Source organism: Corvus kubaryi, unplaced genomic scaffold, assembly GCF_017639235.1.
Source record: "Corvus kubaryi isolate FWS band 111438036 unplaced genomic scaffold, C.kubaryi_AGA036_p1.0 66, whole genome shotgun sequence".
Lineage (NCBI taxonomy): Eukaryota > Metazoa > Chordata > Aves > Passeriformes > Corvidae > Corvus > Corvus kubaryi.
The window spans coordinates 22,185,299-22,206,416 of record NW_024582054.1 but is presented as its reverse complement, the minus strand read 5'-3'; the positions used below and the strand labels follow the sequence as shown (position 1 = coordinate 22,206,416).

At 43.2% G+C, this 21,118-nt stretch overlaps 1 protein-coding gene across 6 annotated transcripts in view; it reads left to right on the top strand.

The window, feature by feature from the left end:
• Nucleotides 1-39: 39 nt before the first annotated feature.
• The window catches only part of SYNE3 (spectrin repeat containing nuclear envelope family member 3), a 65,516-nt gene continuing 44,437 nt past the window's right edge, over nt 40-21,118 (top strand). The window contains exon 1 of one of the 6 annotated variants that reach the window (XM_042046958.1): nt 40-130. Coding sequence is in view for 4 of the 6 variants with exons in the window: in XM_042046959.1 (XP_041902893.1) it covers nt 1,530-1,620 (91 nt within the window). In the remaining 2 variants the exon portion in view is untranslated. Of the gene's footprint in view, nt 131-363; nt 575-1,192; nt 1,621-10,815; nt 10,977-21,118 lie in introns of those variants that run through there. The other 5 variants (XM_042046957.1, XM_042046959.1, XM_042046961.1 and 2 more) reach the window with 5 other exon arrangements.

The following is a 21,118-nucleotide window of genomic DNA, read 5'->3' as shown; positions in this document are numbered from 1 at the left end:
GGGCCGGTGCCGCTGCCGGGCCGCCCCAGCGAGGCTGAGCGAGCGCCCGAGCGGCCGCAGCGCGGCGGGGGAGAGACAGCGCGGCCCTGGGGCTGCCCGCGGGGGAAGCGGCGGCGGCGGTGCCGCGGCGGTGAGTGGGACGGGGCCTGCGGCGCTGCTCGGGGCCTGTTGCCGGTGCTGGGGGGCTGCGGGAAGGACCGGCGGCGAGGCGGCGGCGCCTGGGACTGCACCGTCCCGTCCGTCCCGGCGGGCGGGAGCGCGGCGCGCTCAGGGCGGTCGGGCTCGGCGGGGCTCGCTGTCAGCCCGCCCGGCTCCAGACCCGCCTCCTGTTGCTCGGCGCGCCGGGGCAAAACTCCGCCGGGACAGCCCGGTGCCGCTCGGCCCCCGGGGCGGCCGCCCGTGTAACGGGGGTAGCGGCACCGCCGGGGCCGCAGAGCGGGAGCGCCGGCAGGGCTTGTCCTTACCAGGACAGCTCCCTGGGTACTACGAGAGCTCCCTGTCTACTCCTAATACGCGTAATATCGCAGCTGCAGTAACCGCAGCGTATCTCCCGAAGTAATACACGCTAAACGGGGTAAGCCTTTTATTTAGCTTCTCTCAGAAAATCGCATCTGCGAACGAGTGCCAGCCTGGTTCAGCATTCATCTGCATTCTGCAACTTTTCTTTCTCTGATAGATGTCAGGCTCTTGCCAAAGCCGGTTGCTCAGCGTTACTGTCACATTTCTTCATCTGTAGGTCCCTACTGCCAGGACTCTACTGCGGTTTGCAAGATCCTTGTTCCTCTTTTCCCTTCCCACTTCTCTCCCCTTCAAACCTATTAGATATATCCTAGCTTGGCTCTGATTCCCCTTTAGGGGGTCTGACCTTGTCTCACATTTTCTTCCTAAACTGATAGAAAGTTTCATGTTTTTCTATTATAAGAGCAACTTAGATTCTGTGCAACTTCTGTATGTAAAGTTCCCACACACCCCAATGTGTGGTAAGACTGGTTTCTCATACACTCTTTTCTGCCATCTCTTATATTTCCAAATCCTTATTGTTTTGGCCTTGAGTGGGTTTAGATCTTTGTCCAGGAAAATTTAATTTGTAGAAATAGATCTACTCAAATAGGCTAACAGACTGAAATCTGCAGCAATTATGCATGTATATGATGACTAATTGTGAAAATTATGGTTGCAAGACACTGCTTTATTTTGCAAGTTCATCAGAGCAAGGATGCCTGTCTTCTTTGCCTCAAATCTAAGCCTGGCTGTCTTGAACCATTAATGAAAAATAAAATCACTATGCTACTCTTACCACTTCCCTGCTGCTAGTTTTGGATGTTAATTTTCAGCCCTTGGCATGGTGCATGTAATTTGAAACTCTTTGTACACAGTGCTTGTTTTCTGGGGAAAGAATTTTAAAAATGCCACAAAACTTTAAAAGCTGATTGGTTGCCTTCAAATGTTTTCCTTCTTTTCCTGAAAGTGTCTCAAATCTGCGGTTGTTGAAATGCACATAAGCTTGGCACAGTCTCTGTGGCTGCCAAATGTGTGAGCCAGTTGGATCTCAAGGAAATGTAACTTATTGCAATCAGTCCCGGGGAGTCTTTTTGTTCCACAAGAAGCAAACATGTTTTGGTGAGTCACAGTAACATTGTTCCATACAAACTAGCTGTCAGGAAGTGGAGTCTGACAATGCCGATGGTCCCTCCGTAAAAGCAGCTTTCCCCTACACCCAGTGCTGTTTTCATGTTGTTTGTGAATCATAAGATCCAGAGTCCTTTCAAATTCCCAAGGAAGCCAGAATTAGCTACCATTCAGGGTGCAGTACTGTGGTGCTTGCCTCTCTTGTTGTATTCCTTCTGATAGTTCCAGTTCTTCCCTTCAGCCATATTTCACTGCTCCTCCTTTCCCTCTCATCTTGGCTAAGACTTGTACCATACTTCCAAGTCTGTTCCTGGCACATATGTCCTCTGTGTGGCCTTTGTGCACTAACCTCATTGAAAAGATTGTCTAGCTTTTCTTTGGGAGTAAGCCATTTTTTGTGCTCCTCCACTTACCCGTGGCTTACAAATGATCCTAAAAACTGTTGTATACGCTTGTGGATGCTTGGCCTCAGAATGTGGCTGTACCTGCATCCACATGACTTTGGAGAGCAATTCCACTGCCTGAGGGGATGCTCCACACCTGCATCACAGCTTCAGAAAGATAACTGGCAGAATTCTGTTGGAAACAAGGTTTTTTGCCACCCCTTAATATGTATATACGCATGAGTCTTGGTATGTGTCTCTTTTGTAATATTTTTTTGCCGTTTCCCAGTTTCAGCTAAGTATGACGTGAGGAGAACAGCTCCAAGGTAATTAAGCTCCTGCAAATTTTGTAGAAACGGGCCAACAGGGAAAAGCAAGTCTAAAATCAGACACTTGCTAGTTTTCCCAAGTTTTTAGCTCAGTGACTGGGTGATACATTTGTATGTGACAGCCTCCATTTGGCAATAATATATTTGGTGCAAATGAAGCTGTAAAGAGCAAGGGAGAAGGATCTTCTGGGTAAGTGCCCCTGAACTGGCATCTCCCTTAAAACTTCAAAGAATACAAATAACGCTGATACGATACATTGCATTTTGAACTTGGAAACAGAAAGTCTTGGTACAGTTCAGTGTATACTTTTAATCAACGAAGGAACACAGCTCTCTAGGAGATCTGTTTTCCCGAGTTGGTCTGGTCACAGAGTGCTTTGTTTTTACATCCCTGCATCTCCAGGGCACAACTCCTGTCTTTGTTCTGCCAGGCACACATTTGTACAAGTACAGAAGGGTTGTGATCTCAGCTAGTGTCTTTAGATTTATTTTGACAAAATTGGCTAACAGTTTCAAGATTGCCATCATATGCATAATGCCCATGAAACCAAGCAAAAGCAGTGGTCATTCATCCTGGCTCAAAATAATGTGTTCTGGTGGGACAAATCCCAGATCATTTGTAATAATGACAAGATACTGGATTTCTGTTTTGATTTGGGTTTTCTTAACTGTTAGTCCCTGTCAGCAGGATTTTTGTGGCACAGCTTTGACCTGTCCTCTCAAACTTGTTTTGCCATATAGACAGGTGCAATGGTGTCCTTAGAAAGGGTCCCCATATAACTGGATCATGTATGTCCACTTGAGGATTTTGGGCCAAGTGGGAATCCTGGTAATTCAGGCATGTGAAAGGAAAAAGCTACATTGTAACAGGAAAAATTCTTGAGCTCCCGGAATGTTAACAGCGGGTGTTAACTGGCAAGGGAGTTTTTAGCTGGTACATCTCTGTATGAAGACAAAGGTACCAGGCACCTGAGATCAACAGGAATAAATACCAGGTCCTTCAATACCTCTTTGAATCTGGCTGAAAATCTTCTCACTGTCTTTGTAGCGTAGTAAGTGGAATACTCTTATCCCTGAAGGAAAATATCTTTTAGGGTAGTGCTTACTGATGGTCAGTAACGTCTCAGCTTCTTCAGGCTGCAATTCTGTGAAATTAAAACATGCAAAACAGGTGGTCAGGGTCCCTTTTGGTCATGCAAGTCTGCTGTGCAAGCAACTGAATGATAGGAATTGTGCCTTTAGTTAATATTGGTTAAAGTAGTCTAAAATGACACAAGGAAAACTGAAAAGTGTCATTGTGTCATCAGTTGCCATCAAGTGCAGTGTTTAAAGTTCAAAACAGCCTGATATTGATTAGTTATAGGCCCCAAATGTCACATCCTTAAATTTTGGTCTGAAATACAATTTCATTGCCTGAGGCTGACATTGGCATATGCAGACTTTTCTTATAATACTTCCATGGCTAGCTGCAGTGTTGTCAGCCTCAACTTAAACACAGTCTTGTTCTTTTGTTTGAAAGTTTACTCTTCCTGTTTGTTATCTAGTGTTTGTTGAGGGCATAACAGTCAGAGTATTAGGGAAATGGAGTCTTTTAAACTGAAAGTGGAGATCCTTACCTAAGGACCACTCCTTACACACTCTTCTGCAGAGCTGGAGCTTCAACTCAGTCCTTGCCTTCCACAAGGACTGATGGCTTTACAATATGCTGTCTTTGCCATCCATTGCCATGGATTCACTGCTTCACAGACTTAAAGTCTCATGAACTGTTGCTTATCATATGTTCCTGTATTGCTGATAAATTGCATCACAGGATGATACTGCCTGAATTACAAAAAAACTACTCAGAGAGTAGAGCCCTGGGTAATTTAACTTCAGGTATCTGAAGTGGCCCCACCTCAATGCTGAGAAAAGGATGGTAGGTCTGACAGGGGCGGTGGTTCTCACTGACACACCATATCAGGTTAATAAGCAATCTTTGACGTCTCTCTGTGCACACAGCTTAATTATATTTCAGGGGAAGTGCATTGATTTCAAGGGGGTGTGGAAACATTTCTTTCCCTTAGACAGAACTGACTGTTAATGTCTCTGGTGTTACAAGCTTCTTTTCTATGTTACACTTAAAAGACATGGACTTGATATAAAGCCCTTCATATCAAGGGGTTTCAAGGGAATTTCTGCTTTGACTATAACAGGCTGAGGATTACAGGGCAGTCTCAGCCTTGGGATATCACTGAACAGGTGCATAAAAAAACATACTGGAAGAAATTAAGAGATAGCAGGAAACAGGGAGAACCAGAAGATTGTAATTTGATTTGAACTCAGGTATCAAGCTGTGGCTTGCTTGTTTTGTTCTTGATTAGTGTTTATTTAGTGGTGTTGAAAGGCGAAATAACTGCTGTTACAGTTGTGCTATGCAGAAAGCCTTTTGAGAAACGTGACAGGAATACTTGGGAGCACAAGCTGAGTGAGAGGCCCACGTGGGATAGCTTGTGCTGTTATACGTAGTAGATACAGTGCCTGTCACCAGGGAATCCTAGACACAGTTTACATAAGGCGACATGCTGCTCCCGTTGTGGTTGATAATGATTATAATAACAATAAGAGTAGAAGGGACCTACAACAATCACCTGGTCCACCTGCCTGACCACTTCAAGGCTGAGCAAAAGTTAAAGCACATTATTAAGGGCACTGCACGCCTCAAACACTGACAGGCTTGGGGCATTGGCCGCCTCTCTAGGAAGCCTACTGCAGTTTTTGACCACCCTGTCAGGCAGGAAGGGCTTCCTGACATCCAGTCTAAACCTCCCTTAATGCGCCTTTGCTTCCACAAGTTTGCTCTGTGATCTTGAAGGAGCGTGTACAGTCAGAGGTTTGAAATGGGACCAGTGATGTCGGATGCTTTGTGTGTGGGGTCTGTCACAGATGCTGCTGAGAGCACCAGTGTCTTCATCTGTGAAATGGGACACTAACATCTTATAGGGTACACTTGATGTGTGTGGCAGCTGTGTTGCAGGTACCACGTGGGAGGGTGTCACAGGTGCAACAGAGTAAACCACCCACGGTGGATCTGGGTACTTGGTTTTATTTAAAAACCAAGATCGGAGTTTTCACCCTAAAAGATTATCTCACACACTGACTCGCCTACTCACTCATCTGGACTGACACAACAGCAATAATAAATTAAACTGTGGAAAAAGTGTAGGGGGTACTTTTGGCTGTGTTTTCTCTCCACCTCACATAGAAGTGATATGTGATTTAAAGCATTACATGCTTGTGTTATTTTCCTGCCATTATAATGAGGCAATTGTATCACAAAAACATGTGTTGTCTCTGACTGAGGAGCAGTTTGAGAGATGCAACAGCTGGTCTTTATCCAGCTCTGTACCCCATTGTTGGTGCAGCCTGAAGAAGTTCAGAGGAGCTGAAGGTGAAAAGTGTACAAGCTCTGATGTACCCACTGCATTTTCAAGTCAGCATGTGAGAAAATACACCCCTGCCTTAAAGTTTCTGTGACCAAATAAAAGAAATCATTGAAGCTGTCAGTTCTTCCCCAGGCTGTATATTTCCTTTAGCTTAGATGACTGATTTCTCTTAATGCAAGAGTCTTTGCATGAGCACTTGAGTCTTTGGTAGTGTTTGTATGAATGGCAGATGACAGCAGTTGGCAAATGTAGGTGATGTTTCTTAGGTAAGTCAGCAGAATTGGTCTGTAGGTGCAGCAGGGTAAGCACAGGCTTTGTGTGAAGTATAAGACTTTAACACTGGCTAATAACACTGGCTCAGTAGACACCACAGACGTGCCTTAATTTAGATCTCAAGATTAAGAGAGCACCCAAGGAAGAATTTACTTGTTACCTTGTCTTTTAAGTCCACAGGAGTCAAGGTAGAAATCTTGGCTCTGTGACAGTATTGCCCCTGGCTTTACCAGACCCTGGGATTTTCCTTTGTATTCTCAGATTATAAACCTGCTGACTCCATTAGTTGTGCTGTTGGTGTGAAATGCCAATCCATAGAAAATGTCTGCAGCCTAACAAACAGGAAAAGATTTCAAGCTTCTTTGGGTTGTTTTTCTTGTTTGCTTGCTTGTTTTGGGAGGATGTTCTTTTGATTGGTTAGTTTGGTTTTTTTCTACAAGACAAGTTCCTGTCTGGGATGGAGCTACCAGCAACCCTAAAGGTATTTTCATCTTCAATGTTATTTTATTTCTCCCCTCAGGTGTTTGCTTGTCCAGCTATTGCATATTGTGATAATACAGGTTGCCCAGAGAGGCTGTGGAGTCTCCTCTGGAGATACAAAAAACCATCTGGACACAGTCCTGAGTAACATTCTTTACTAGGGGACCCGAGCTGAGCAGGGAGATTGGATTAGATTAACTCCAGTGGTCCCTTCCAAGCTCAGCTATTCTGTGAATACCTCATGATGGAGGAGAGCTGGTGCTGTCATTCTGGTCTGCAGAGTGAAATAGTATTTGCTGTCTGATGAAAGAGCTGAAGGTGTTTATAAAAAACATTTTTATAAGTAATTACATCAACATGTTTAATCCCAATACTTAAAATGTCACAGCCCTTTTTTTTTTTTAAAGTCCTTTTGTTGTTGAATAGTTGTGGTTAGTCAGTGCTGAGCAATCTACCTGGATGTGCTTCAGTGCTCCGCAGGTAATTGTTTTCTGTAGCGCCCTTCCTATGTCAGCTATCACTGGTATTTGTGAAGTCCTGTTCTTGCTACTAGCAGGTTACACCTTAGTTTGGGGATTTGCAAATAGGTGTTTTTCTCAGTTAAGCAACTATATCGCCAGCTAACCCACTTCTTGATTCTTTTAGTCTTGCTCAGATCAGATCTGACATTTCTCAGTTTGGTTTGGTGTGTGGGTTGTTTTTGTTTTTTTCATGCTAACTGGTAAATCAAAATCCTTTTTTTTTTGTTTTTCCATGCTGAATGGAACAGAGCATAATGATGACCTAAGCCAGACCTTTAAGATGCTCAGCTTGCCAGGTGGGACACTTGAATCATTAGGCTGTGCATAATGATTAGGTTCTGCATAATGATTCCTTATTTACACAGGGTGAAACTGTGTAAAACCAGAAAGAGAGATCAAGAGCTTGACACCTGTCTGTGCTATCCTTGCCAGTACCTCCAAGCCCAGTACTTAGGACAACCTGATTTCTTGATGGGTGTTTCTTTTCTGAAAAGTCCTTTCACAGCAATTCCAAACCAGATTCCTTGGTGAGTAGGAATTGCATAGACAGTCCCTTTATCCAATGTTATTTTAATTCACAACTAAAATATAGTTAGAAATATGATCTTCCCCAGAAAATGGAAATGTTGATTCCCATACATCCCCAGGCTGCCTTTCCTGTGTAAATGAGAGAGCAGCTTCCACCTCTGGCCTGCCTGTGATACCAACCTCCACCAATGCTCAGCAGACTTTCTTGGGCTCTTTCATGCTTTTCCTCCCAGTCTTGTCCTCACACGTAATCCTTCTCATATCCATGTCATGACCTTCACTCAGATTCCTCCTTAAAATGTTTTTGCTGCAATGCCTATGAGATTTGGCCATGGTTAGGCAGCTGCTGCTCTGCCTGTGGCTTTTCATGCTAATACTGCCTCAGTGCTCCTATGTGTGTCCCCTCTGTCTATATCCATATTTTGTTTGTATCCATATTCTGTTCTCTTCTGCTTCAGCAGTACCCTCTGAACTGGGGATGCCTGTTCACTCCCTGCAGCATGGTGTAGGGCTGGTTTACACCTAGGACCCAAGCTTCTGCAGAGTAGTAAGAATATATAACACAGTTGCCATGGTTGAAGAGAAATTTTTATCCTGCTGCTCTGTGTCATATCTGAGGGGTTTCATAGCTCTTTGTCAGAGCTGAGACAACACTTTATAATTTATAACCCTTGCAACCCTGCTGCAGTGATGACATCTGTCTCCTGAGCAGTTAGTGGACAAATACATCACTGGCTGCTTGAAGATGCAGACAATTAGTGGGCAATGAGGCCAGTCTGCCCAGAGTATCACTTACAGTAGGTTAATCAGTGGGGCAGTGTAGTCATTTAACTCCTTGGGCTGCACTGGCTTTGCAGAAATGTTTCCTTTGCAGTGCCCATGGCTGCCAGGTAATCTAAGATCATCCAGCAGATGTTACAAGAGTTACAGCTACAACAGATGTTACCACAGTTCCAGATGTAACTGAATCCATGTTTGAGCATAGACATGTCAGCCCAAAGAAGGGGCCATTCAAATGCTTTCCAGTGCCATAACAGAAATAATAGTTGGCCAGAAAAAACACTCTTTCATCCCTTGCTGAAACTGGAAATGGACTTCTTTGTATGGGAAAGAAGAGAATGGCAGGTCAGATGTTGTGGGAACATCTGGAATATTTTGCTGAACCTGGTTTCCTTTAAAACTATGGAAAAATATAAAATCAAGTTTGCTCTAAAAGGAATTATGCCCAAGTGGTAATGTGGTATTTATATATTTTAAATATGTTGTGATACTAACTTACAGAAAGTTTTGTGGGGAATGCTGCATTTTTCACTATTAGTTTGATCCCCTCATTGCTGCCTGTAGCTTGTGGTTGTCTGTATTCACCAGGGGAGCTCCTTTGCCTTCTAGATTAGTTATCCAAAGAGACTGATTCTTACCTTGTTTTAGAAGCTGCTGTGCATAGCTGACGTTAGCCACATATGCTCTGCTTCCTCAATACTACTAGTTTCTGTGCTTTTTAAAAATTATTTATTTAATTTTTTTAGCAGGACTGTGGCAAATTTGCAGTGACTATGGATACACCACGAGAGAGAGAACAAGGGAAAAGTGATGAAGGGGATCACTTACAGGCATTTAAAACTCCCCCATTCAAACAACACAGTTTTAGAATAACCCTGATCTGACTTTCAGATAAGTGGTCCAATATCCAGTTTACATCCCCAGCCATGGTATAGTTTAGTCTGCAGGCTGATGTGTTTTGAGATGTTCTTATCCTGATGTGTTTTGAGATATTCATATAGTTCTAAGGATTATTCATGTTAGCAAAAGGCTAACAAGACAGTTGGAAAATAGCTGGTATTTCAGTTCCCTCTCTAGAGGTACCATCAGCATTGCTAACTCTTAAGATGTTCCTCCTCTTCTGTCCCTTGGGGTTTTTTTCACCATTGATGGCAAAATTCTGGTTGAATTCTGTGTTTGGTTGGCTGTGCTGAGGTCACATGGGGGTCACAGCCTCACTGAGGCTTCTGGTCTTCAGTTAATTCTCTGTATTAGCAACTTCACAGGGTTACCTTGATCAACATTTTCTATTCCAGTGTTGTTCTTTCACCTAGATTTTCATCCATCTTTGTTCTTCTCTTCAGTTTTTCCCCATGCTCTTCCCTTTTGCTGCCTGATTCCGAAATGGGTGCAGAGACTCATAGTTTTATCCCTGTTTGTATCTGTAGCTTCTAATTTGGAGGTAGAATTTGAACCAACTTTCCCCCTCATATTTTGTTTTCCCTGATTTCTCCACCTCTCCTCCATATTTTTGTTGTAATTCTAGAAATGCTGCTCAGTGTAGTGTAAGTTATGACACACGGCAACTGAAAAAGTAGAGAGATTGTTGGCCTTATGGACTTGTTTTGGATTTACACCAGCTTGAGTAAGTGGCACCTGTTTTGGTCCTGGAGTGTATTAGATCTACACCATTAGGATGATGCAAATGGCAGTGGGGTGGGTAGACCAAACCAGTGTGTTTTATTGAATGTCTAAAAGCAGATGTACCCAGCAGGATCTTAATTAATCAACAGAGAATGCTGCTTTATATTTTCTAATAGTTTTGGGGAATTAGGAAGGAAGAATTCCTCATGCTCCGTCATAAGAGACAGCTAGTGTCTACAAAGTGTATTCCATTCAGCCAAATTATGCAGCAGAGGTATTTCCTGAAAATCTCAGCTAACCTCCTTTTTGTCTTGCACGATTGTAACTGAGAGCAGAATCTAGATGAGTGTGTCAGTCTGTGAAGGGAATCTCCTGCTAGAGACCTTGGGAGTAAAAAACGAAGTGGAAGATAAAGGAAAATTACTATTATGTTAGAGCATGAGTTAATGATTTCTAAAATCTCAGCTCTAACGTACCTGTCTGCACTTCTACTTCTTGCTGGTCTTCATCCCCTGTGTTCTTGACTAATTCCCATTCAGCAAACATCTGTCAGGCATAATAATTTCAAGCATTAATCCTTACAGGTATTAACCAGCTTGTTAGTTGATGACCTGAACTAGATAGTTTCAGGGGATTACTGCTATTTAAATCTCACCTACATTTTAAACAGTGGCAACATGCCCTGCTCTGGGTTTCTCTTCTTTCTTTTTTTTTATTTTTTTTTCTGCACTGATAAATCTTTGGATTGTCATCTCCTCTTTCACTCCCGCTGCATGGGAGGAGGCAGAGAGGAAGTTCTGTGCTTCCTCCTGCATTAGTAAGGAGGAAGCCACTGGTTTCTCTTTGTGCCAGACTTGCTCGTGCTGCCAACTGTGCCAAATCGCTGTTCTAACTCCCAGTGGACGCCAGGCTGGATTGTAGTTGCCATGCTGGCAAACCCCCGGGGAACTTTGATGGAATCACCGCAGACTTTTACCTACCCTTTTTACCAGATTTCCCAGGATTTTGGTAAGGTTTTTACAACATTACTTTTATTTCATAATGTAGTGAGATGGTTGGACCGGCAGTGTGTCTGTATCTTTTGGCTCCTAAGAACTTTTGCACTAATTTTCTGCTTTGCATGAAATTTTCCAGAGACATGGAAGTGTTAAAGATATCAAGTGTCTTGAAATTTCAAGTATTTGAATTCTAGTGAAAGGGGAAATAGAAGTCAGTGGCCTGCTGCAGGAGAGCCATGAGTGAGGGTTCTGGCAGCACCCAGCTGGTGACGGGCGCCAAGATGAGCCCATTCGCGTGCTTTTCTCTGGAGCAAGCCCACACCTCCCCTCCTGCCTGGTGCCAGCACCACAGGGTGCTGGGGGAAAGGATGGGAGGGCCCAAGGGTGAGGGCCCAGTGCAATGAAATAAGGCCTGATAAATTGTTTTGTGAGCAGCAGGCCAGGATGGGGAACTCCTTCATGTAAGGCAGGAGAAAGGAAGCCAAAATATCCCTACTGTGGTGTGCACCAGAAGGGCTGGAGATAAGTGACAGTGGGTGAAGTTAATAGAGAGAGAGTGTCTGTTGGGAGCCGGGAGTGTGGCTGGCACTCAAGACATGCTATCAGCTTTTACAGCCCCAAAATGTTTGCTGAACTGGGACTGCTGAGATCCCTTCCCTGAAGTGTGGGTTTAAGGTTGCATATATAACTGTTGAAACATGACCTGGAGGTATGCAAAAGGTAAAAAAGGGGATTAAAGAAATTCAGAATTATTTTTTTTAAGTAGGGAGTGTAGTTTGCACAAACACTGTTGCTTGCATTGTGCTCATTGAACCCAGACAAGGTCATCGAACGCTCTGCTCTGTGGTGGTTCAGCAATTAGAGTCAAACACATTTTTCTTCAGGAGGATAACTGGCTTCTCCTGTTTTATGAATCAACCTTTTTCAAGGTACCTGCTGAGCCCTGATCTGTAAATTGAAAGGGAAATAGTGGAGAAAAATTTCAGCAATATGAAATGCCTATAAAATACAGCAAGTGTTTGTGTTATTTTTAGAAGATGGTTTTGGAGACTAGTGGGGAATTATTTTTATTTCTTTTAGACCAAAGTTGAGTTTGTGCCATGATGTCTATTACTCCTTGTAGAAGAATTATGTGTTACTTGGGTTAAACAAATCTATAGCTTTATACCTTTTCCTTTTTCAAGTGTTTGAGAATAGGTAGTGCTATGACACGTCTGCCAGTGTGTGTGTACAATTCCTTGGCTGATATGGACCCCCGTTGCTGTAAATGTATCTCTGTGTTAGCTCCCCGGCAGCCCCAGGGATATGTCCCGTAATATTTAGGGTGGCATTTTCATACTTGCTGAGAAGCAGCACGCCCTGAGGCCCCCTTGGGGTTCGAATAGAACAGGGCTGCCTGATCTCCTCAGACGTTTCCGGGGAAAAAAAGAGCTTTGGTTTCTTGTAGCACTCCATTACTAAAAGGCAGTTGCTAGAGGAGGACGTAAGAGTGAGAAGAAAAAGCATTGGCTTCACTCGTGCTGCTCAGCACGGTAATTATCTGTGATCACAGCTTTAAATAACTCTCTGGTCCTCCTCACTGGAGGATGACTGCTGACAAACGCAGCTCACTGCTGGGCTCTGCCGCCGTTTTACTCTTTGCTTTAGGTTTGATGAGTCTCAGTAGGAGGAGGTTCAGATCCCCTCTGGGTTTATAGACTACAGGACTTCAGTCCCTGCTCAGACTAAAAAGACTGCTAAAAAGGCGTTTTTCATCGCTGTTGTGAAGTCCTGAGCGATCAGAGTGCCGGAGTCTGGCAGTGCTGGGCTGTTCCCAGCCTGCTGGAGGGGTCTGTGCAGCTGAAACCAGATGTGGCCATGCTCCTTAACCCACAGTGCCTGGCCAGCACACACTTGGGAGGGTGACGAAGATGTGGAAACTGCAATACTTCAGGCAAAAATGAGTCACAAGAAAGCAGCCTGTTTTATTCAATTCCAAAAATGTTCTCAACCACTCAATATTAATTTATAACCACCATTTTGCAGTGGTCTGCTTTGTTTCTGAGCTTGGGGATGAGGTTGCTGACTGTTCCAATAGTGTATTTTGTTTGGGACATAGGCAGGCCTTGTTTGCCTGTGGGTTTGTCTGAACACAAACCAGTGCTGTTTTGCAATATAAAGCCTGGCATTATCAGATTAATGCAAATATTACTTTTAATTATGTACAGAGTGCTGACTGTTTAGGTATAGCTATTTACTGTTTAGATATAGCCTCCTGTATGTTCTTGACAGCATTTCAAGTGTTCATCTTTTTCAGGGGTCATTTTTATCTTTCTTTATATAAACAGATCTTTCTGTTCCATGCAAATTAAAATCTGCTAATTTTTCCATAGCCATATGCTTTGATCCCAAGAAAATAACTCTTAATCAACAGCTTTGGTATCTAAAATTAGTATTGTCCTACTTGCTACTCTTTTCTCAATTCCATGAGTCTCACTTTCACCATATAAATATATCACTAGCATAACTGAACTGATAATGTTTTGAAAGACATATCTGAGAAATCTTGTTTTGTAGAGTTAGTCCTAACTCTAATTGTTCTAAATGGGACAAAGACCTGTGCCCTTAGAGCATACTTATAAAGTACTTGCAAGTGACCTTGTTTCTAAGAAATATTCCCAGTATATACTTAATTTTAAAGATTTATTACTTTAAAAGCCATGTGCTTAGCACTCCAAGTTATACACTATCACTCAGAGGTGAAATAGTTAAATGATAGTCAAATAAGATTTTAACACTGATCTTGTAAGGGAAAAAATTGCACATGTGAAAACTCCTTAGATCCAAATGTGGAAACAGTGATGTGGAATAGGAAAGAATATAGACTTGGAGACAGATTGACATCCTGTACCCTTGAGCACTCATATTACAACTGTAGGCCTCTTGAGAACATGGGATTCCTGAAGGAGGTGAATTATCGCACTTCTGGTATGGTTCCTTGCTTGGAAGTGCCCCTCTCTCACACTGACTCCCTGGGGAATCACAGGGCTCCTACCTCAGGGTGTCCCACAAACAGTGTGTGGTTCAGTGCAGTGAATCCCCTCTCCTGGTGTGAGATCCAGCCCGTGCTGAGGCCATGTGTTCCAGCTGGGCTTGAGGATCTCTTTCTAAGTATCTCTGATTCCAAGGGGTGGGCAGAGGACATGGGTGGTGGAAACACTGCCGCTTTCACAGAGCAGTGGCAATGCAGCTGAAGGCTCTGACAGCCCTTTCTTCCTTCCATCACTCCATGTCCCTGAGTACACACTGATGCCTTGCTTTCATTGCCAAACCCCTTCTGAAGTGTCCTCTGTAATCTCTTTGGGACAGAGGTGTTATCTTTGTAACTGTAGGGCACTTCTGCTCACTGAGGGTGCTGTGACGGCACACTCATTGTACGTGGCTTAGCGCTCCAGAGTCCTGATTATGGCACTGGCCCTTGGGAGCTACCATGTGACAAACTGCATACAAACAAGCAGAGCTGTTCCCAGCTAGCCATGGAAGATGGGCAATTTCTCATTAGGGTTGTGATGCCAAACCAAAGCTAAGCAGCACAGCTTAAGAGTATTAAGGATTGCCAAGAAGAATTTCTCGGGAATAGTCTGCAGAGCAAAACTGATTTGCAAAGTGTATTTGGCAAATAGTTAGGGATAACCACACCCTTGAGAAAATGAGGCTGTCTGTACACAATAATATGACCAGCAAAAGAGGAATGATTTATCAGATATGTTATTCACTCTGAATTGTTCACTGATCTCTAGCCAAGGGGCAGATACCACAGAGGTTTATTTCTCAGTATATCAGTGCTGTGACTGGCACCCAGTACTGAGGGATCATACAGTCTGTGGAGGACAAGTGGGAGATAATTAAATACATAAATTCTAGTCTCCAGAGACCATGAAACTAATGCTGTTGGCTTGCAGGGCTTTTTCATTAGCTGACTGATGGTAAAACTCGGGGAGCTGACAAAAGCTGAAACTAAACCTACTTGGGAACTTGTGCCCAGCTGCTCAAGATGTAGTTTGTGGTAAACACACCTGATCTCTTTCAGGGGTAATTTCCCCATCAGATTCTCTGCACCTGAGGAATCTCTGCTGAAGTTGTAGAGCAGAGGTGTTTAACCTGTGATTTCCCAGACTAAAGTGTCTGTGGATGGTAATGAGGAAAATGAAGGCTCTTGTCAGTTTGAAGTCACTAAAAAGATATCTGCATCTCAGCAGAGACAATTGAAGTGGTACAGATTAGAAAAGGCTGAAAATCACCCTCTGCAGCGTTTACTAACAGAATCTTCAACTTTTTTCTTGTCCTTTCAAGTATTTTCTTATTGCTTAGAAGCAAGAAACAAAGTGCCTTTGAACCCAAGCTGTCATCTGTAAAAGGGATAGGATAGTCTTACTTCCCAGGAGGGCTGACTGAAATGCTCTGAAGATTGCTTATACCTCAATAGTGTGGGGATAGAGAATCAAAATCTAAACCAGACAGCTAATACAGATACTCTGTCTCCTTGATGGTAAAAAAAATTCTAGCCCAGAACTAAGCCCTGCATTTTACTTATCTAATGGAATCATGGTAGACCAACCCGTCTCCTAGAGTGACCTGGAAACGCAGAAGTTTGTGTGTGGAGTATATGGAATGGGGAGAGATTTGTAATTAAGAGTCCTCACTCTTTTTACTTCCAAATGACTTGAAGATTGAAATAAAAAAGTAAAAATGCTGTGACCAGATCTATTGATTATCATTCCCTAGAAGGGAAGATGGCCCCGGGACCCCATTCTGCCTCACTTGTATGCTATTGATTGCATTTGGATATAAAGCTGTTTTTAAATTTCAATCCCTTTTTTAAGGAAATGGCTTTTTAGACCTGGGAATTATATGTTGTCCCCAGCAGTCTTAGGAAACAAAAAGATATCCCACTTGTGCTGGCTCTCACTAAAGTCTGAAATTAATTTTTAAACAAATGGCTGAAAAAAATCACGCATTTTTTTGAGAGTTAGCCTGCACAGAACATGTGTCTGCTTTTAGTTTTTTTTGGTTACAAAGAGAATATTGTCAGGTGTGATCATGTTGTGGCAGAATGCCTTGCGTGTGCCATAGGTTTCCTGTGGATTGTTTTGTAAGGGAGAGGAAGTGCTTAGGATATAGATGAGTGCAGTATGTACTCAGAATGCTGCATTCCTTAGTTGAAGGGGATGCTTGTAACAAGGATATGGATGTGTTTATTCCAGAAAACCCTATTCATACTCTAGCTCATTAACTAGAACAAACAATTGCTGACTGTCATAAACATTGACTGCCAGTAACACAGGAGAGGACTGTGTTGGAAGATGGCCAAGGTGATAGGATTAATGTTTTGAGTTTCTAAAACATTATGCTGGAAATAGCTACACCTTTTATTTGAAACCTTGAGAGCTTCTGCACCTACTCGAGCAGTTTAACTGGGTTGTGCATAGGTGCAGCTGCTATCATGGAGGCTTTCAGGAAGGCTGGTAAGGCTGGTTGGATTCAAAGTTCACAGTAGCTCCTCCTGGAATATTCAATTTTGGAAAGACAAGGGTCAGTGCTCTGTGCCTCTGTGGTCTGTGCCAGCTCCTGACCTCTGCTCCGATCTAAAGCAGACAGTCAGAGCTCCCAGCTCTGTGCCTCCTCAGAGCTCTCTTTATAGTATCTAGGGAAGCTGAAAAGTTACTAAATTATCCCAGATACAATTTCCAGAACCAAAATTGCTTCCACACTCATACATTTGTCTAAAATTTGATACAGTTCAGTGGGCTTTTTTAAAATCTTTTTTTTTTTCCACATTCAATCCCAGAACCAAGTGAAAAGGGTTGTGAAAAGTTTGAAGTATTTCAATAATTGGAAAATAGTCTCCCTAATGGTGAGTGGTTTGAATTTTCCTGGAGCATTTTTGTACTTTTATTTTTGTAAGAACTGGGTTCTGGAAACTAGTCAAGTAGTACGTGAATGTAAGAATCCAAGACATATTGAAACCATTTAAAAGCCTGTGTCCTATAAATGTAGGGTTTAAAAGAATGTGTAAAATGGGAGTGGTTGTAAGAAACGTTTTAAGAGATTTAAATTAAAAAAAGAAGAGAAACAAAAAACCGAACCCCAGTATGACTGGCAGAGAGAAAACAGTATGTTAGGAAACATTGCAAAATAATAGGATAATCCTAAGAAAAAGACACTGGACTTGGAAAATAACTTTAAAAGCTCTCAGTAGTGTATTACAAATATTAAATAAATAAATCTTGGAGTGTCTCAGAAGAGTTATTAGATGTAGTTAGTTAGTTAGTTAGATTAGTTATTAGGCTCCTGCAGTGGCTGTACTTAGGGAAGAACTGCTCAGAGAAATTTGGCCCTGCGAGTGCCACGTGGGTCGCATGACGGATGACTTCTCCCTGTGTCTGTGTCAGGGTCTGCCATGGAAACCCGGACATGTCCACGCAGTGGCTCCCAGAGCTATGATGCAGAGCAGTTTGCTAATTCATTTATCTGCTCTTTCAGCAAGATGGCTCCAAGACCACAGCTGAAACAAAGCTGCCTCTGCATCTCTTCGGCCCAGCCCAACACAAATGGAACAGATTTTAAAAGCAAAACCCATCTTGCTGTTGCTTTGGATCTCATTAGTTCATGTTGGGGTATTCAGCCTGTGGGCAAGCTGGGGGTACAGCATATGTGTTCCCCAGCATCCTTCCAGCTGCCTCTTCTCCAGGATTTTGGGAAGAGGTGATAGGCTGCCGTTCTCTGACTTCCCTCCTTGCTAATGGTTTTGTGCCTGAATGAGAGAGCGGGAGAGGAGTGATGCTGACAAGTGTGTGCTGTGTCAGGTGTTCACCTTTTCCTCTTCCAAAGGTGCAGATATCCCATGCATGTAACTGAGCCTCAGACAAACCAGTGCAAGCCCTGGTTGTGCTGTGGGTGTGCAGTGAGTCTGGCAGAGCAGCTGGGAAAGGGCTGAGGCATCATCCCTCTGTGGCACTGAAACACATGTGCCTACACGGACACTGCCAAGCTGTGTTTTGGGGATCATGGAGGGTGATTCAGAGAAGGTAGGAAGACTAGTGTTATGGGAGAGTTTCAGCTACAGGTTTCTGCACCTAATCTGTCTTACATTTTCCTGTTCCTAAAATGTGGTTTTTATAACCTGTGGATATATTGCAGGAGCTGTCCTGGGTCAGTTCTGTTCAGCGCCCTGAAATATGCTCCTTTGTTACCTCTACCAAGAAACTGTTACTGCATCTGGACAAATAAAACTTGGTTTTGCTCAGCATCTCATTATCTGTGCCAGAATTTCTTATGCGTAGTTATTGCCCTCATTTAGTGACATGTATAGAGATGCAAAGTGATTTCTAGAGTGTAAATGCGCTTTCCACAGTATGAATTAATACACTGATTCAAATGGCATTAAATGAAAAGCAGTTTTGAACAGCTGGATGCATTTGAAAATAACTGTGATGAAAACAATTTTGTACAAATTGCTCAGAGGATTGCACCAGTGACTAAGGGAAGACTTTCCCTGGCACAGTGGGTCCCAGAGACTGAGCCTGGCATAGGAGCTGTTGCACCACCGTACAGGTGGCCCTAATGGCCTGCTGCTATTACAGGTTGGTGTGTGGATGATAGCTTTGCACAGCTCTACAGCTTAGGTCTGTTCCAGGAGCTGCTATGTCTCCTTTGCCCTTTTTGTACAGATCAGGGTCCAGAAGTATTGCTCAATTTCATGTCCAGCAGTATTGCTCAGTCATTTAGTTCCAATGATGCAACAGAAATGGGGTGAATGCTGTTGATTGGTTAACTTTTATCCTCTAATCGTTAATCCCAACTTTAGAAGACTTAGGAAAGGAGTTACAGATCTTGCCCTATCTCAAATATTCAGCAGTTGTTCTTCCTCCCAAGCAGACAGTAAGTCAGAAATCATACTTTTACTTTGCAGGTATCAGTCATGCTGTTAGTGACTGGGAAGGGTTCCAGAACAAAAGCTGGCACTGTCGCTGATTGCTTCAGCCAGCATCTGGCTGCCCTGTGTGGAGAGAGGGCAGGAGGTCTCAAAAGGCGGCCCAAATCCATGTCAGGTATTGGAGGTTGTAAATACTATGAAATCCACCTGGGCATTGAGTCCATGCTAAATTTAATAATCTTTGTGGTCCTAGATACAGGAACTGCTTCGTCAAAATCAGTCAGTGATGTTTTATGTCTTCAGTTGGAGTAGAAAAGTGTTTCTCTTCCTTTGCAAGCTGGTGATCTTAATATTGAAATAACTTTTTTTGTGGTTTCCTGTGTTGACTCCTTACATGGATTGACTGTATGTGGGATGGGGGGAGCTGTGTAATTGTGAGGTTTTTTTGTATTAGTCTTACCCATGTTAGATTGCCCTCAACTTTTTGTAAAAATTAGGACTAGAATAACATTATGTTCTGTATTGGCTACTCCATGGCTGGAGTAGTGAAGCCAATTTTAAATATGATATGGATGTTGCCAGGAATAGAAACCTCTCCTAGGAAATGAATGCCACTTCTCGTCAGTGTCTATCCAGCAAATGCACTGTGAGTTTTTGTTTCACAATACCATAACTTGGGTTCACCACAGCTCATACATGAGCATTCAGAAACTGTTTGCCTAGAAATGTATGTATGTAACAAGGGGAGTTTTAGGGGACAGTCTCTCTACAACTGAGAGATATAATGAGAAATGTTAATGCGAAAATGAGTTATTTTTCAGCTGCAATGAAACATGTACTCTTTTCAGAGAATTGGATTATTGTAGTTCATAATGTCAGTTCTGAACCAGTCATAGTTGGAGAAGGACACAGCTATCTTAGCAATCCACTGAGAATAACATTCCTCCATTAGCTGGCTTCATCTTTAGGACTCTCGTGATGTAAGTCAGTGATTTTAGCTTTAATTATATAGCCTGTCATATTTTTTATATTTGAGAGAGGGAGTAGCTACCCTGTGCCACACCACCCTTATTAAATCCAGTACATCCTGGTTTACTTTTTAAATCTTTTCAAGGTGAGGTCACTCTTCTTAAAGCTGCTCTCAAGTTCTGAGAGCTACAGCCTTAGATTCTGTCCTTTCTGACAGGTCTCACTTAGGGAGAGGTCTCATTGCTCTTTCATGCAGATGCAGCTCTGCTGCTCTGCACATGGATGTCTGACCCTGTCATCTGTCCCCATGGGTAGTGCAGTAGCTGCTCTGCAGTGCAGTTCTTTCGTTCTGGTCTGGGATCTGTTGAGTAGAAAGCCTGCTGATGGCTGGCAAGCAACAATTCAGACTGTTGTGAATGGGGACATCTTGTCTAATCTGGTCTAATGTGGAAGAAAATACACTGGGAGCTGCAGGGAAGGACCTCTAATATTGCATGAATCCTTTTACCTCATGGAAAGGAACATTGGCAGGATGGTGAGGAGCTTTCTGCTTGTGAGCAGAAGGATGGCTCTCCCTTGAAAAGATTGAGCTGCTGAGAGCTCTGGTGGTTGCAAAACAGCATTGGTCCAGCTTCACCAGGAGCCGTGTTCTGCCTCTGGCACTGAGCGCTTTCTTCCACATGAATCGTTCTGTGGGACTGTGGGGCTGCTGTGGAACTGAATTCTGCACAATGAACTTGGGTTCAGTAATTAAGTCTCAAACTTTGTGCCGAAAAAATATTTCAGTGATGAATAACAAAGAGGAAGAATGTTTTATTTTCCACGAGACACTGGCTGCTTGGCTGGCAGTAGTTGTAGGATGTGACCCAAACCCATTGAATGTCAGTGGCTCTTGTTCTGTTCACTTCAGTGGAGCTGACCTACAGGGCGCTTTGTTATGGCTCATCCTTATTAGTCAAGTTTAGTCCAGCAGTCCTAGTGGTGAGCCTAGGATGGCTCTGCTCTATTGTACAGGAACAAAGGAGGCTGTCTGGGCAGTGGAGAGCTTGTGCTCTAAACAGATCTCAAAAGAGCAACCAACCATCATACCTTCTTGCTGATTGGGAATGGGCAACAAGAGAGAGGGAGAGGAAAATTAAAAACTTGGAGCCTGTTAGGGAATAAAAGAGATGGCAAAAGAAGACATCCACCAGTGTTGATATTCCCCTATGAAGGCTTGTTTGTGGTTTGTCTCAGAAGTTGCTGGCCAATTCCTGTTGTCTGTGTAT